The 17,530-nt window shown below is 37.4% G+C and overlaps 1 protein-coding gene across 3 annotated transcripts; it reads right to left on the minus strand.

Annotated features, from left to right (window-relative positions):
* Positions 1–550: 550 nt before the first annotated feature.
* Positions 551–13,760, minus strand: LOC109088588 (nuclear body protein SP140-like protein). 3 transcript variants are annotated; one of them, XM_042718725.1, is made up of 14 exons: positions 13,746–13,760; positions 13,455–13,508; positions 5,438–5,658; positions 4,086–4,187; positions 3,818–3,951; positions 3,568–3,615; positions 3,413–3,463; positions 3,170–3,200; positions 2,925–3,071; positions 2,345–2,478; positions 1,951–2,019; positions 1,750–1,868; positions 1,569–1,671; positions 551–995 (listed from the first exon to the last, which is right to left on the minus strand). In XM_042718725.1, exons 3-14 carry the CDS (start codon positions 5,643–5,645, stop codon positions 954–956), a joined length of 1,188 nt encoding a protein of 395 aa, XP_042574659.1. In that variant the 5' UTR covers positions 5,646–5,658; positions 13,455–13,508; positions 13,746–13,760; the 3' UTR covers positions 551–953. The 3 variants fall into 3 exon arrangements, with proteins under 3 accessions (XP_042574659.1, XP_042574660.1, XP_042574658.1); XM_042718726.1 differs by lacking the exons at positions 13,455–13,508; positions 13,746–13,760 and adding an exon at positions 6,429–6,741 and having other exon boundaries at positions 1,750–1,865; XM_042718724.1 differs by lacking the exons at positions 13,455–13,508; positions 13,746–13,760 and adding an exon at positions 6,429–6,741.
* Positions 13,761–17,530: the final 3,770 nt, after the last annotated feature.

Genomic DNA, 17,530 nt, shown 5'->3' on the forward strand with positions numbered 1-17,530 from the left:
TATTGCGAAGAGAAAGTTGAGAGACGCAAGACCCAACACTCTGGATGAGCTTAAGGCCGCTATCGAAGCATCCTGGGCCTCCATAACACCTCAGCAGTGCCACAGGCTGATTGCCTCCATGCCACGCCGCATTGAATCAGTCATTTCTGCAAAAGGATTCCCGACCAAGTATTGAGTGCATAACTGAACATAATTATTTGAAGGTTGACTTTTTTTGTATTAAAAACACTTTTCTTTTATTGGTCGGATGAAATATGCTAATTTTTTGAGATAGGAATTTTGGGTTTTCATGAGCTGTATGCCAAAATCATCAGTATTAAAACAATAAAAGACCTGAAATATTTCAGTTGGTGTGCAATGAATCTAAAATATATGAAAGTTAAATTTTTGTCATTACATTATGGAAAATAATGAACTTTTTCACAATATGCTTATTTTTTGAGAAGGACCTGTATATATAAACATACACTAATAGTAATGGTTTTATAATAATTACTTTCTAAATATAAAAATAAAAAAAAACAAAATAACCAAATTACTGCACACATTGTTTACATAAAAGTACAAGTTTATTTAAAAAAATATGTTCAGTTAGATTCAGCACATACATGTGAAGTGTGTAAATTTTTGATGTTGAAATTTATTCTATCTCAGCTTATTATGTAGAGACAATGATACTTATGCATTTTAGTGCTTAATCCTGTTTTACACAAAAAAATCAGGTAGTGACAAACTAATTTACAAAAATTCTAGACAGTGAATATGGAACTGAATTGAACAACGAGTTGTTAATAATGTATTTATATGCATATCAGAGTTGTGCTTTTCTTCTGTATGCTTAATAGGCGTCGCTTATAATACATGGCAACACTTCAAGAGTGTGCTTTACGAAGCAGTAATAACATATTAGCAAACAACCCACAGCATGATGTTATAGGAGCTTAAAGACAGTTTCAAATTCCCTCTTGAATACTTCCTTCAGCCTTGAGGTCATTCTACTCGAGTCACTATCCTAACAGAAAACACAGAGAGAGGGGGAAAAAAGTAGACCTTAGTATATAAAAATAGGATGGCAAAAGAAAAAGGTTAAGACTCTTGCATAAAAGTTGCATAAGGTTCAAATGAAACTCACTTCACTGGAAGTGCAAAAGTTGTTGAAAATCAGTTCAATATCTGAGACAAACTCTTGCACTGTTTGATAATCATCATTCTCCAAGTTCAGCTTCACTCTTCCCAGCATCATGGGACCACAGATGTTCTCACTGAATCCTGGAACCTAGACACCAGCAGTGTATCCGTCACATACTGTACATATACACCACACATACAGTAAGAGCTGCAAATAATGACCAAGAGCCAGATGAAGCTCTTAAATATGAGATTTACTTTGGCACAGGGGTCGCTCATGCTCTCGTGTAGCAGGTGTAACAGCAGGTACTGACAGTTAAAGACAGTTTCAAATTCCCTCTTGAGTGTTTAATTATTTTTTTATATAAAATGAAAGAAATGTCATTTTGGACACCATTGACTTCCATTGTATGGACTTAAAAGTTTTGCATAAACTTTACCAGTGTGTACTGAGAGACTGGACTGCTCAAAACATCCTGTTGGGTCTTTTGACTGGAACTTTCCATCTTCTTCATCTCACAAAACGTGCAGCTCCACTGGCTCCTATACACACAAAACACACAGTATTACACAAAGTCATGCGTCTAGTCTGTCTAATCCAGCATGATGTCTCTCTCTCACCCAGGTGAGTCTCCGTTTACAGCTGGTAGGTGACAGTGTGAATGAAAAGCTCGTGGACATTCATCACAACACACGAGATCCCCCTCAGAGTCACACACGAAACACACGTCATCATTCTGCTGGGACAAGAGTTCACAGAGGACGTTTAGTTTTCACGTTGGTCTGCTGATGTGGCTGTGATTGTAAGAGTTGATGTCTTACTAGGTATTGATCCAGGTCTTTACAGTTCGTACACTCGCAGTTTATCATATGCAGTTCCAAAACACTTTTCTGAAAAGCATGTGAGAACAAGGCATCAAATTATTTCAAGGGGTTTTATGTGTAGAATGTGTGAATAAGTAATTAAATTATTTTTTTAATTTAATTAAACTTTAAATTCTCAAGTCAGTAAAGTCAATCATTAAATAACACTTTGAGGAACACATAGCATGTACTATATTCATGTAATGTAATACTAATCTATGCCTACACAGAAGCAAGCCCTGGCTATGTGTTGCTCCAGTATGGTTTGTGTCATGCCATTTGTTAGCAGGGATGACTGATAGAAGAATTGTAGAAAGTATCTCTTTTTTTAAACACAATTTTAATTTTTTACCATTATAAGTTTCCCCAGAGGTACCCCATTGGATAAAATGTCTTTTCTCCATGTTCCTTCTGGTTTGCTCACTCTGATGAAATCCTCAGGTGTCAGCCAGAAGTCTTTTGTTCTTATGCATCTCCCACAGCGCCCTGGAATAACAACACTGTACACTGAAACTCTGAACCATAATAAGAATTAAAGAAACTCTTATAGCTCTGCATTAAACCAAGATGTATTTGAGCTCTTAAATCACACATAAATGTCACTGCAGTAGATATTAAATATCAAACCAAGTGGCACTTGCAAGTTAATGCTGCCAGAGCCTCACTTTTCTTCACTGTTGCTCCGAGACTTCTAATCAGCTGGTGTTTTGGTGATTTTTGTGACATGCTTTGCTTAAAGTATAAGTGTGCTAACTTTCTTAAGAAGAAATGACACTTAGTTTGATATTTTGTCTCTGCAATGCCATCCAGGCATTTTTATCTGTGCCTAAAGTGTCCAAATATTATAATTGAAAAACATAATTAACCAAAACATAATATATATGAATATATTTGTAGCAATTTTTTTAATATACGTATGTCCACTCACACACCTGTGGCAAAGCGATATTTATGTAAGATGCCAGAGTTAGAGCCACAGGTTATAGGTAGGGTTGGACCTTCAAACACGGTCATGTCAGTGATATCTTCATCACTCTCATCAACAACTTTGCCATTGTCTTCATCGTTTCCTGACATTTCTACAACAAATGCACAAACACTAAGGAAACAGAATATAAAGAATACTGAAATAGAAAACTGAGCGTATTGTCTGGTTATAGGTCACTATTATACTGACCAGAGCAGGAAGGAAACAGCAGTCTCTGACGCTGTGAAAATTAAGAGATGCAGGCATGTCAGTGACGGGGAAGTGGGAAATGCTCCCACAACCGTTTTTATCTGAGATTCTGTGTCCTAAACATCTGAGCTAAATCTCAGTCTGGATTATTATTATTATTATTATTATTATTATTATTATTATTATTATTATTATTATTATTTTTTTTTTTTTTAATGTAAAGTCATCATAACAGGATCTAACCTTTCTTTTTCTGAGTCTGTCAGCAACAGGTGAGGATTCAGGAGAGTCAGTCTGTGCAAAAGACAGAGATTGGGTGAATATATGAGAACATAATGCCTGTTATTTCACAAAATATATGTTATTTTTGTGCTAGTTGGTTACAAAAACAATCAAACCTGTTCATTCTTAACCCGGCTTTGCTTAAAGGATGACAGAAGTCCGGTCTATGGATGGAAGATGTGCTCAGCTTATCAACACTGATAGATGTTATTGTTTTACTTGAATTAACATTCAAACATTTAGATTTACAAATAGCTGAATCATAAAATCAGATTCTGTTAAATACCAACATTATTCATTTTAGCAATAATTTAATGCTAGATACAATCACACTTGATTGTGGATTACTTAAACCATTTTATGCACCTCAATGAGTTTCTGGAGTGGAATATTATCACAAAAGATGCTGGTCTTCCATTTTTTGCTTCTCTCCTTTCCTCCGAACCTTTCAAATTCATTGGGCTTAAACCACTGGTCTTCACTGAAGATGCACTTCTCCACTGAAAACGGATAATATTTATTCAAGCAATACAACAGAATAAGCGTTTTGAACATGTCTGGATGCTCCAGAAATGCTTTCAAGACATCCTTCAACAAGTGACTTTTCACATATATATTAATTGTCTGCACCTACTGTCATTATATTTCTTCACATGCAGGACGCCGTCTTTATTTCCACATGTGACAGGAAGTTCAGATTTGTTTCCAAATTTTTGCCTGAAATACACGCTGGAGTCTGAAACCAATACCACAAATATTACACAGATTTTCTCCATTAAACAGATTTACCAGTTCTATTAAACCATTTTTTTTTCTTTTATGTGAACAGTATATATATATATATATATGACACAAAAACATTAAAATTGACAATATATATATACAGGTCCTTCTCAAAAAATTAGCATATTGTGAAAAAGTTCATTATTTTCCATAATGTAATGATACAAATTAAACTTTCATATATTTTAGATTCATTGCAGACCAACTGAAATATTTCAGGTCTTTTATTGTTTTTAATACTGATGATTTTGGCATACAGCTCATGAAAACCCAAAATTCCTTTCTCAAAAAATTAGCATATTTCATCCGACCAATAAAAGAAAAGTGTTTTTAATAAAAAAAAAGTCAACCTTCAAATAATTATGTTCAGTTATGCACTCAATACTTGGTCGGGAATCCTTTTGCAGAAATGACTGCTTCAATGCGGCATGGCATGGAGGCAATCAGCCTGTGGCACTGCTGAGGTGTTATGGAGGCCCAGGATGCTTCGATAGCGGCCTTAAGCTCATCCAGAGTGTTGGGTCTTGCGTCTCTCAGCTTTTTCTTCACAATATCCCACAGATTCTCTATGGGGTTCAGGTCAGGAGAGTTGGCAGGCCAATTGAGCACAGTAATACCATGGATACAGCACTCTGGGAACAGCCTATTCGTTCAGAAATTTCTTTCTGTGTCTTACCCTCTCGCTTGAGGGTGTCAATGATGGCCTTCTGGACAGCAGTCAGGTCGGCAGTCTTACCCATGATTGCGGTTTTGAGTAATAAACCAGGCTGGGAGTTTTTAAAAGCCTCAGGAATCTTTTACAGATGTTTAGAGTTAATTAGTTGATTCAGATGATTAGGTTAATAGCTCGTTTAGAGAACCTTTTCATGATATGCTAATTTTTTGAGATAGGGATTTTGGGTTTTCATGAGCTGTATGCCAAAATCATCAGTATTAAAACAATAAAAGATCTGAAATATTTCAGTTGGTGTGCAATGAATCTAAAATATATGAAAGTTTAATTTTATCATTACATTATGGAAAATAATGAACTTTTTCACAATATGCTAATTTTTTGAGAAGGACCTGTATATATATATATATTATGAAAGTTTAATTTTATCATTACATTATGGAAAATAATGAACTTTTTCACATATATATATATATATTGTTTTGTCATTTAAATTTAAACTGAGCTTCAAATCAAGCACACTTTGGTACCTTCGGCTTGTCTCTTTTTGGTTGTACAGAGGGAAGAAGTCTCTTTCTGTTTACAGTTACGTTTTGTCAATTTCCTTTTGTTCCCTTGTTTTACTTCCTCTGCGCTGTTGTCCTCACTCAGACTGTCAGATCCTGTGCTGCTCTCAGTATCACATTCTGATTCAGAGTCTGAGTCAGACGTTGTGTCTATGTCTAACTCTCCAGCCATGTCCTGTGGTTCTCTGGAAAAAAAAAAAAAACACGTAACATTGATTATACATTTTTTTTTTCAGAGGAAATCATCATACATTGCACTTTGCCACGGTTTTTTTTAACACTTTGATCATGTGAACTTGCTTTCTGTTTATGTAAAGATGACTCAAAATATGTTACAAAGATGATCATGATATTAGAAATGAAACATGATCTTGTCTATAAACAGTAGTTTACAGATAAAGGAAATGAGTATGCTGAAATTATATAAATTCAATATAAGGGAAAATACGAAAATTGACTAATGGTCACTGTAAAAAGCACGGATTTTAACATTAAAATGTATAATAAAACAAACATACATATAGTTACACATTGAACATATTGTTAAATATAAAATATAAATGTATTATTTTAGAGTATTAGTCTTATATTATTTTACAGTAAGGTAACATTTATTCTCTTTTTTAATCACTATACTGTACTTATTTAAAGCTGACATCATATTCTCTGCATTATTGTAGCTGCATGAAGCAAACTGAATTCTCCATTCTGTTTTGTTTGCAAAGAAACATATGATTATATATGACATAAGTCATATAAGAAATTAGATACACTCCATACATTATAATGAGACTGAAATCTAATGAATTTCAAAGTTTCCCTCACACTGAAACAAAACTGAAAGTTGCTTCCTAGACTGTTGTTTTGAAATCTGCGTGACAGATGAATAGAAACCACAGACCAGAAAATATACACAACATTAAACTTGAATTTACTAATTAATTAATGTACTTACCCTGCTGTGTTCAAGACTTGCTCCCTGTTTTCCTAGTTTTCTCTCTCTTTTGCACAGTTTATTACGTACACACAAACACAGGGTAATCTTTCCTGTAACACACTCCACCTAACCACACCTTGCACCAGGTGTGCCTACCTAATGCGTCACTGAGAAACTATTCCACTTCATCAAAAAAAGAGAAACTGAATTTAGTTTTATTAAATTCATTCAAAATTTAATTTGGGAATGCGGTTTAAATTACAAATCATTTTCTGAATTCGAACGACTTATATTTGAGGTAGGACACAGAAAACTAGAAACTAGAGTGACAGAAAAACAAACTCTAGCAAAACTCCTCCCCTTCATTACACAAGAGTTCACATACAGGGACTTTAATCTGCTGTATTTGCCTGAGATACACACTGACACAGAAATGAAACTGAAATTTAAACTGAAATTGTCTGCTCTATTTTCATAGTTATGAGTATTGGTTACATTATATGAATATGGTTTATGTTTTATGGCTTATGGACTTACAACATGTGCATTGATACTGTATATACAAAATACCTCTCTATTTGACTGCCTCAGTTGTCCAAATTCTGAAAGACACCCAATTTAGAAAAAAGAAAAAAAAGAAAAGTTCATTTAAATAAGGAGAGGTTCACATGTGTTCATAAAAATGTCAAATAAATCCAGACCTTACACTAGCTACATACATACTTGGATGAGTTTCAGTAATTCCACTTGTAGAAAGCTATTTGATGGCTTGTAATAGATGCTACTCTTCCACTTCTTGTGACGCCCTTTTCCTCAAAACTCCTCAGATGGTCTGGGCGCAAACCATTTCCCTTTACATGAAATACACTCCTCTCCTGAAGACAGAGAAACATCCAGAAAACATACAGTTACCTAAAAAATGTAAATAAAACAAACATACATTATCGTTTACAACCACGGTGTAAACATATTTGTGTAACTATGTTAAAATATGAGAAATGTGTATTTATTATTAGGAGTATTTAGGCTTATAGCAGTTACAGTAGTTTAAGCGGAAGTACATTTATTCTCTTTGTTAATCACTATACTGTACTTATTAACAATTTTTTTGAGCTGACCATCATATCCTCTGCAATTATGTAGCTGCAATGAAGGCAAACGTGAATTCTTCATTATGTTTTGTTTGCAAAACAAAACATAATAATTAAATTAGGTATAATATAAGTTCAGCCTCTAAGAAATTAGATAAACTCCATAAATTAAATTGAAGACGGAAATTCTAAGAAGTTTTCAAAGTGTTCCCTCACACTGAAAAAAACTGAAAGTTGGCTGGTCCTAGACGTTGTTTGAAATCTGCGTGACAGATGCACTAGAAACCACAGACCAGAAAATGAATACCCACACCTTAAACTTGGAATTTACTACTTAATTAAATCGTACTTACCCTGCGCTAGTGTTTCAAACTTGCTTCCCTGGGTTCCTAGTTTTCCCTCTCCTCTTTTGCACAGTTTATTACGTACCGACAAACACACGGGTAATCTTTCCTGTAACACCATCCACCTAACCCAAAACCTTGAGCCCAGGTGTGCCATACCTAACTGCTCACTGAGAACTATTCCAACTCCCATCAAAAAAAGCAGAACTGAATTTAGTTTATAATTCCATTCAAATTTAATTTGGAATGCGGTTATAAATTACAAATTCATTTTTTTTTTTCTGAATTCGAAACGACTTATATTGGAGGTATGTGGGGGGTGGGGGGCGGGGAGGGGAAAAGGGGGGGGGGGGGGGGGGGACACGAAAACTAAGAAACTAGGTGACCGAAAAACAAACTCTAAGCAAAACTCCTCTTCTCCCCTTCATTACACAAAGAGTTCACATACAGGGACTTTAATCTGCTGTATTTTGCCTGAGATACCCACTGACAGACAGAAATGAAACTGAAATTTACACCTGAAATTGTCTGCTCTATTTTCACTGTTGGGAGGCTGAACTAACAACAGTGAATATGGTTTATGTTTTAAATGGCTTATGACTTACAACATGTGCATTGTTGCTACTGTATATACAAGTTAAAATGACCTGGGGGTCTCGATATTTTGACTGCCTCAGTTGTCCAGGGAAGTTCTGAAGTACAGGCCCACTGTTAGAAAAAAGAAAACAAGAAAAGTTCTTTACATAAGGAGAGGTTCACATGTGTTCATAAAAATGTCAAATAAATCCAGAACTTACCCTACTACATCATACTTGATGAAGTTTCAGTAATATCCCTTGTAGCAAAGCTATTATGATGGCTTGTAATAGATGCTACGTCTTCCACTTCTTGTGACGCGGCCCTTTCCCCTCAAACTCCTCGATAGGTCCTGGGGCGCAAACCATTTTCCCTTTACCAGAAAAATCACTCCTCTCCTGAAGACAGACGAAACTCATCAGAAACATATGATGGGTGTACCTAAGAACATATCATTGTTGGTGACAAAGACATTTATTTATAGTTATAATAAAAATAAAATTTGGTGTATATAAACTATAGAGTACAAAAATATTGGGACACAGCAGACCCCGGACCTCTTAACTTTTTTTAATTCCGGTGTTTTAATCAGACCCATTGCCAAAAATTATAAAATCAGCACCGTAGCCATGTCAGTCTGCATTTCAAACATTTTGTTGAAAAAATGGGTCATTCTATAGAGCTCATTGAATTCGAATCATGATACTCTTATGATGCCAACCCTTTGCAATAAGTCTGTTTTGTAAAGAATACAGATCTTCCTAGTCAACTGTGTACAAACCCGATTGCAAAAAGTTTGGACCTGTAACAATTGTGCAGTAAAAAGGAATGGAAATAATTTACAAGTCTCAAAAACTTTATATTTTTATTTACAATAGAATATAGATAACTATCAAATGTGAAAGTGTGAGACATTTTCAATGTCATGCCAAATATTTGTCTCATTTTAGGTTTCACAATGAGGAGCTACACTTCCAAAAAAGTTAAATGTAACTATAGGACAGCTGGAGGACCAATTGGCAACTGTATTAGGTCATTAGCAACATGCACACTGGGTTTTTTTTTTTTATAAAAGAGCCTCTCAGAGTGGCAGAGTGTCTCAGAAGTGCCAGATGCAAGTATCACCAATTCCCCCCCCAATTGCTGCGTGAAAAAATAGTGGGTCAATTCAGAAAGTATTTTCTCATCGGAGAAAATTGCAACAGATTTGAAGTTAATCATCACTAACGGGCATACTATCGATCCAACGATTCAGCAGATCTGAACAATCCGTCTGTGTCTCAAGGTCAAGGCCAGAAAATCATACTGGATTCCCTGTGATCTTTCGCCCCTTACAACTGGCACTTGGCATCACATACAGGATTGCTACTGTATATGAAAACACAACATGGGCTCAGAATACTTTCCAGAAACATTGTTTTGGTGAACACACTCCACCGTGCCATTCGCTGTTGCCCGGCTAAAGAATCTTCTATAGGTCAAAAAGAAGCCATATCTAACATTATCCAGAAGCCGCAGAGGCGTTTTCTCTGGGCCAAGACTCATTTCCAATGGACTGTGGCAAAGTGGAAACGTTCTGTTGTAGACGATCCAATTGAAGTTCTTTTTGGAAAACTGGGCTCCATGTCATCCGTACTACAAGAGGACAAGGACAACCCCAAGTTGTTTACAGCACTCAGTTCAGAAGCCTGCATCTCTGATTGTATGGGGTTGCATGAGTGCCGTGTTCGCATGGGCAGCTACACATCTTGGAAAGGCACCATCATGCTGAAAGGTATATCCAGTTTCTAGAACGAACATAGGCTCCCCTCCAGATGTCGTCCTCTATTCAGGAGGACCTTGCATTTCCAACATGACAATTTCCCAACCTGACAATGACCACATACTGCATCAATTACAACATCATGGCTGCGTAGAAGAAGGATCCGCAGTCCAGATCTTTCACCCATAGAAAACATTTGGTGCATCATAAAGAGAAAGATGCGACAAAAAAAGACTAAGAAGTGGAGCAACTAGAAGCCTGTATTAGACAAAATGGACAACATTCCTATTTCTAAACTTGAGCAACTTGGTCTCCGATCAGCCCCATACGTTTGAGACTGTTTATGAAAAGAAGAGGGGAATGCTACACAAGTGGTGAAAACATGGCCTTGTTCGCCAACTTTTTTTGATGATGTAGTTGGATGCCAGGGGTGGTGGGGGGGGTGAACTTTAAAATCAACGTTATTTTTTCCCTTAAAATATACATTTTTTCTCATTGTTAAATGTCATCTGTTTTGTATTCTGAATAATATAGTGATTGGAAACTTCCACATCATTGCATTCTGTTGTTATTATTCACACTTTGTACAGTTCCCAACCTTTTTTGAATCGGGTTTGTAAATATTGGAAATTTGGAAGCAATTTAGGAACAGCAGTAACTCAGCCATGATGTCCATGTAAAGTCAGACAGGCAGTGTTTCTGATGCTGAGGCTCATGGTGCATAAAAGTCCACCATGGCTGGCTGATTTTCCATATCTTTGCAATCGAGTTCCAAAACTTCCACTGGCATTATATCAGGACAAAAACTTCGGCGGGAAGCTTGATTGGAATGGATTTCATAGTTGAGCAGCTTACCATGGCAAGCCTCACATCACAAGTACAATGCCAAGCATCTAATGGGAGTGAATGTAAACCATGGTTCTCATTCCCAGTCCTCACGACTCCCACTCTGCCACATTTTGTATTATCCTCTTATCAGAATCACTTCAGAACGTTTGTTCTACTTCACTGCAAGTGGTTGGGTAGCGAACAATCGTTCCAATCCGGAATCAGAACCTTTAAGGTCAGGCATTGATCTTTTTGTAAAATTAAAATTAGAATTCCACCTATCTACTGTATTCCTGGGTGCTCATCTTTTCTTTCATAAGTGCACCCTTCATAGTTGGCCCAATTCCCCTGTTTTAAAACCGATGATTATTTTTAATAATGTTATAAACAAACAGCTGCCGATTATTGACTGTCCATAGTATTGTTTTCATACATTGTAGGTAGTAATTTTTTGGGTGGACTTATCCCTTAAAGAACAACCCAGGTGTAATTCAAACAATTTGCTTTGCTAATTTACTCACTTGATTTTACCAGTTCCATAAAAAAAAAAAAAATTCTTTTATGTGAACAGTATTTATATATATATATATATGTATATATATATATATATATATATATATATATATATATATATATATATATATATATATATCTATTCATTTTTTTTTTTTTTTTTTTTTTTTTATTTAAATTTAAACTGAGCTTCAAATCAAGCACACTTTGGTACCTTCGGCTTGTCTCTTCTTGGTTGTAGAGGGGGAGAAGTCTCTTTCTGTTTTACAGTTACGTTTTGTTGTTTTAACTTCCTCTGCGCTGTTGTCCTCACGTCAGACTGTCAAGATCCTGTGCTGCTCTCAGTATCCCATTCTGATTCAGAGTCTGAGTCAGAACGTTGGTGTGTCTATGTCTAACTCTCCGCCATGTCCTGTGGTTCTCTGGAAAAAAAAAAAACGACGTACAGTGAATTTATACATTTTTTTTTTCAGAGAAATTCATCATACTTTGCACTTTTAAACATGATCATGTGAACTTGCTTTCTGTTTATGTAAAGATGACTCAAAATAGTGTACAAAGATGAGCATGATATTAGAAATTGAACATGATCTTGTCTATAAACAGTATTGTTACAGAATCGAAGTGAAATGATTATGCTGAAATTATATAATTTCAATATCATGGAAAATACGAAAATTGACTAATGGTCACTGTAAAAAGCAACTGATTTTAACATTAAGAGAGTTGTATAATAAACAACATACATATAGTTACAACACACTGAACATATTTGTTAAATATAAAATATAAATGTATTATTTTAGAGTATTAGTCTTATACATTTACAGTAAGGTAACATTTATTCTCTTTTTTAATCACTATACTGTACTTATTTAAAGCTGACATCATATCCTCTGCATTATTGTAAGCTGCATGAAGCAAACTGACTTCTTCATTTCTGTTTGGTTTTGCAAAAAAACATAATGATTATATATGAACATCAAGTCATATAAGACATTAGATACATCTCCATAAATTATAATGAGACTGAAATCTAATGAATTTTCAAAGTTTCCCTCACAACTTGAAAACCAAACTGAAATTGCTGTCGTGGACGTTGTTTGTTTGAAATCTGCGTGAACCAGATGAATAGAAACCACCGACCCAGAAAATATACACAACATTAAACTTGAATTTACTAATTAAATTAATGTACTTAACCCTGCTGTGTTCAAGACTTCTCCCTGTTTTCCTATTTTTCTCTCCTCAACAATATGCACACGTTTATTACGTTACCTACACAAACACCAGGGTAATTTTTCCTGTAACACACTGCCCACCTAACCACACCTTGGCATCAGGTGTGCCTACCTAATGCGTCACTTAGAACTATTTTTTTTTTGGGTTTTTTTCTTTTTTTTTGTTGTTTTGTTTTTTTTTTTTTTCCGAACTATTCCACTTCATTTTTTCAGTACTTAAAAAAAACCAGAAAAAAAAAAAAAAGAGAAACTGAATTGAACGTTTTATTAAATTCATTCATAATTTACTTTGGGAATGTGGTTTTTAATTGTTACAAATCATTTTCTGAATTCGAACGACTTTATAGTTTGAGGTAGGTACCACAGAAAACTAGAAACGTAGTGACGAAAAACAAACTATTAGCAAAACTCCTCCCCTTCAAGTACACAAGAGTGTCACATACAGGACTTTATCTCTGCTGTATTTGGCCTGAGATACACACTGACACACAGAAATGCAACTGAAATTTAAACGTGAAATTGTCTGCTCTAGTTTTCATGTTGTAATTATGTTAAAAAAAAAAAAAAAAATATATATATAATATATATATATATCTATATATATATTATATATATATATATATAATATATATATATATATATATATATATGATTAAGTGATATGCCATTTATGTTCTGGGCTTTTGTACCTCTCCTCTATGACACTGCAGGATCTGTAGCATCAGTGGGAGGTGCAGGTGAATCTTAGTTTGGGGAAGATAGTGTTTTAGTTTGGGGAGTGTATTAGATAGTTTAGTTTAGTTTTTTAATAAATTTATTTTAATTTATGGATTCACTCAATTAACTATATAAATTATTAATATTTAATGGTCATTCTTATCTCTGATTGGGAGGATTTACTATAACATATGAATATGGTTTATGTTGTTTATGGCTTATGGACTTACACCATGTGCATTGATACTGTATATACAAAATACCTCTCTATTTGACTGCCTCAGTTGTCCAAATTCTGAAAGACACCCAATTTAGAAAAAAAAAGAAAAGAAAAGTTCATTTAAATAAGGAGAGGTTCGCATTTTTATGTGTTCATAAAAATGTCAAATAAATCCAGATCTTAAACTAGCTACATACATACTTGGATGAGTTTCAGTAATTCCACTTGTAGAAAGCTATTTGATGGCTTGTATAGACTGCTACTCTTCCACTTCTTGTGACGGGCCCTTTTCCTCAAACTCCTCAGATGGTCTGGGCGCAAACCATTTCCCTTTACATGAAATACACTCCTTCTCCTGAAGACAGAGAACATCATACAGAACATATGAATTGGGGTTTTACCTATATAAAATATCAAATGTTGGTGACAAAGACATTTATTTTATAATTTATATAAAATAAAATTTGGTGTGTATTACTAGAAGGACAAAAATATTGGGAGACTAACCTCTTCAATTTTTGAATTTAGGTGTTTTTAATCAGACCCATTGCCAAAAAATGTTGTTTTAATCAGACCCGCTGTCACAGGGTTGATTTACAAACATTTTGTGGAAAAAAATGGGTCATTCTATAGAGCTCAGTGAATTCAATCATGATACTCTTATAGGATGCCACCTTTGCAATAAGTCTGTTTGTAAAGATAGATATTCCATAGTCAACTGGTAATATTGGAAATTGGAAGCATTTAGGAACAGCAGTAACTCAGCCATGATGTCCATGTAAAGTCAGACAGCAGGGTTACTGAGTGCTGATGCTCATGGTGCATAAAAGTCCCCACTATTCTGCTGTTTCCATAGCTTGAAGAGTTCCAAACTTCCACTGGCATTAATATCAGGACAAAAACTGTGGCGGGAGCTTGATGGAATGGATTTCCATGGGTGAGCAGCTCCATGCAAGCCTCACATCACCAAGTACAATGCCAAGCATCTAATGGAGTGATGTGTAAACCATGTGGTTCTCCAGTTCCAGTCCTCACGACTCCCACTCTGCACATTTTGTATGTATCTCATCATCACTTCAGACGTTTTGTTTCTATTCGACCGCGCACAGTAAGGTTGGGGTATTGAAAAGCGATTCCAATTCCAGGAACCAGACATTTAAGGTCAGGATTGGTACTTTTTGTAAAATTAAAATTTAGATTCCACCTATCTACTGTAATTCCTGTGTGCGCATCTTTTCCTCATAAGTTCACCCTCTAGTTTTCCCAATCCCCTGTTAAAAACCATGATATTTTTTAATAATGTTAATAACAAACAGCTGCCAGTATTTGACGTTCCATAGCATTTGTTTTTCATACTATTGTAGGTAGTAATTTTTTGGTGAACTATCCCTTAAAGGAAACCCAAGAGTGTATTCAACATTTTTGCTAAATTTACTCACGTGATTACGTGTCACCCAGTGGCGGTAACCAGAGGGGTGTCCAAGAAGACTTTTTTGTAAGCGAAAAAAACAAAAATAACGAATTTATTTCAGTCAATTCCTTTGTCTCCTCGTGTGTCTCTCCATATCACCGTAACGCTGCATATGCTCTTTCTTGTATCATCCGGGCCACAAGGATGGGCTGTTTTTCTTTCAAATCAAAGCTAAATACATAGACAATTTGTTTTCTTCGCTTACAACAAAAATATTCTCGGCACTTCATAACCTTACGGTTTTGAAGCACTGATGGCAGATGGAGTATTCTGACGTGTCTTTCATACTTTCGCTGGACCTTGACACTGTTATTTACATGGCAGTCTATGGGACAGTCACAAACCTCCCGGTTTTCATCCAAAATATCTTCAATTGTGTTCTGAAGATGAACGTACTCGGTTACGAACGTAACCTCGGTTCCCTGAGATACGGAACGAGTACTGCGTATGGGGGAAAGCTCCTTTTTCCTCGATACTGAAGCATTTTTTTTCAATAACGCAGTGCAACTGCACTGCCACTGGTTTTAATATGTAAACTTTTTTAAACCAATGACAGCACTGCGTAGCTGCGCGAGCCTGTGGCGATGCAGCGTGCGCAAAGCCCGCCAAAATGGGCGGGCGAATGGCTATATACAGATCAGGCAAATCGCCAGAGGAAATCAGGTCATACGACTGAAACGACGACACTGAAGCCGCAGCCCCCCTTGTGGCACGGCATATACGCAGTACTCATATTCGTATCTCACGGAACCGAGGTTACGTTCGTAACCGAGTACGTTCCCTTTCGATACTTCACTCATACTGCCGTATGGGGAACGAATTCAACCAACCGCGCCGTGCACGGTAGGGGAACGACAAGACTCTTATCTTGAACACCCTGGGGTCCAGAGGATAAGTGAGAGGGCCAGAGCCGTCGAACCCTTGACGCTACACTGCTAAGAGGGAGCTAGCTCCCTGGAGCTGGTATGATGACGGACTCTGATAGAGGCCGGTCGTATCAAACCGAAAGAACCCGAGCGTGCAAGGTCGGGATGTCCAAGTTATAGAATCTGACAAAAGTGGACGGCGAGGACCAGCCGGCCGCCTCACAGATGTCCTTGATAGAGACACAACTAGACACTGACACTGAGAGGAAAATTACCTGTGCTCTGAATGGCGTCGAGAGCACTTTAGGGACGTAGCCATGCCTGGGTTTTAAAATGACCTTCGAGTCATTGGGCCCAAACTCAAGGCATGCAGGGCTCAGCGAGAGGCCTGCAAATCGCCGAACACGCTTGACCGATGTAGAGCAAGTAGGCAGAGCGGTTTTGGAGCGTTAGGGGCCAAAGGTCAGCTGACCGCAGCGGTTCAAAGGGAGGTCCTTTGAGGTGCTCCAAGGACCGTGTGAAGGTCCCAATTGGGAACGGTGAGAGGACGTGGGGCTTCAACTGCCTAGAACCTCTCAGGAAACACGCACAATGAGGCTGTTTCGACCCACTGATTGGCTAGACAATAGGAGCATGAAATGCTGCGATGGCTGCTACGTAAACCTTGAGGTGGAAGGGGTGAGACCCTTGTCTAGACGCTCTTGGAGAAATGACAGTATCGGAGATACGTCACACTCAACAGGGTCTGACCATTTCTGGGCGTAGAGGCGTCTTGTAGACGGGGCTCTTGCCTGAGCAATGGTGTGTAGCACGTCCCGGGGGAGGCTCAGAGGCTCCCATCGAGGGCCATACATGCAGAGCCCAGAGTTCTGGCTGTGGATGCCATATTGTCCCTGTTTTCGCCTGAGAGAGAGGTCCCACCTCAGGGGATCGGCCATGGGGCTTTCATGGAAAGCCTGAATAGCTCCGATGAGGACCAAACTTGGCTCCTCCAAGTGGGGCCCACCAGGAGGGACTCTCTCCTGCCTGTCTTCCCTGACGTCGTCTGATGACCTGAGGGGATCAGAGCGATCGCGGGGGAAAAGCATAAAGAAGGAGGGCTGGGCCAGTCGTCGGGCCAGCGCATCTGTGTCCTTTGAAAAATAAGTTTGGCAATGAAGAGTTTGTTTTCTGAGGCGAGAGAGGTCGACCTCTTGTCTGGAACCGTCTGGGATGGAGCATCCACTTCGTCCGATGTGAACTTGCTGCCGCGAAAGCATGTCTGCTCCCAGATTGCCGTCCTTGCCAGGTATGTGTGTCGCCGTGAGCGATGCGCAACCTGGGTAATGCCCTTCAAGAGTCGCTTTGGCCATTGCTGCAGGAGGCTGCTGGACGAAGGCCTCCCCCGCCGTGTGATTTAATGTAGGCATCCACTGTCAATGCTGTCCGACTGGAACTAGGCCGTGGCGCCCGTCCAGGATCACCTGAAAAGGATTGAAGGGCTCGTTCTAT

This window comes from Cyprinus carpio, chromosome B2 (assembly GCF_018340385.1).
Source record: "Cyprinus carpio isolate SPL01 chromosome B2, ASM1834038v1, whole genome shotgun sequence".
Lineage (NCBI taxonomy): Eukaryota > Metazoa > Chordata > Actinopteri > Cypriniformes > Cyprinidae > Cyprinus > Cyprinus carpio.

Coding starts and splice junctions, on each gene's coding strand:
- LOC109088588 (XM_042718725.1), bottom strand. CDS start 5,645: ATGGCTGGAGAGTTAGACATAGACACAACGTCTGACTCAGACTCTGAA. Junction 3,464..3,567: donor GCCGGGTTAAGAATGAACAG/GTTTGATTGTTT, acceptor TCTTTTGCACAG/ACTGACTCTCCTGAATCCTC. Junction 3,072..3,169: donor GCTGTTTCCTTCCTGCTCTG/GTCAGTATAATA, acceptor CATTTGTTGTAG/AAATGTCAGGAAACGATGAA.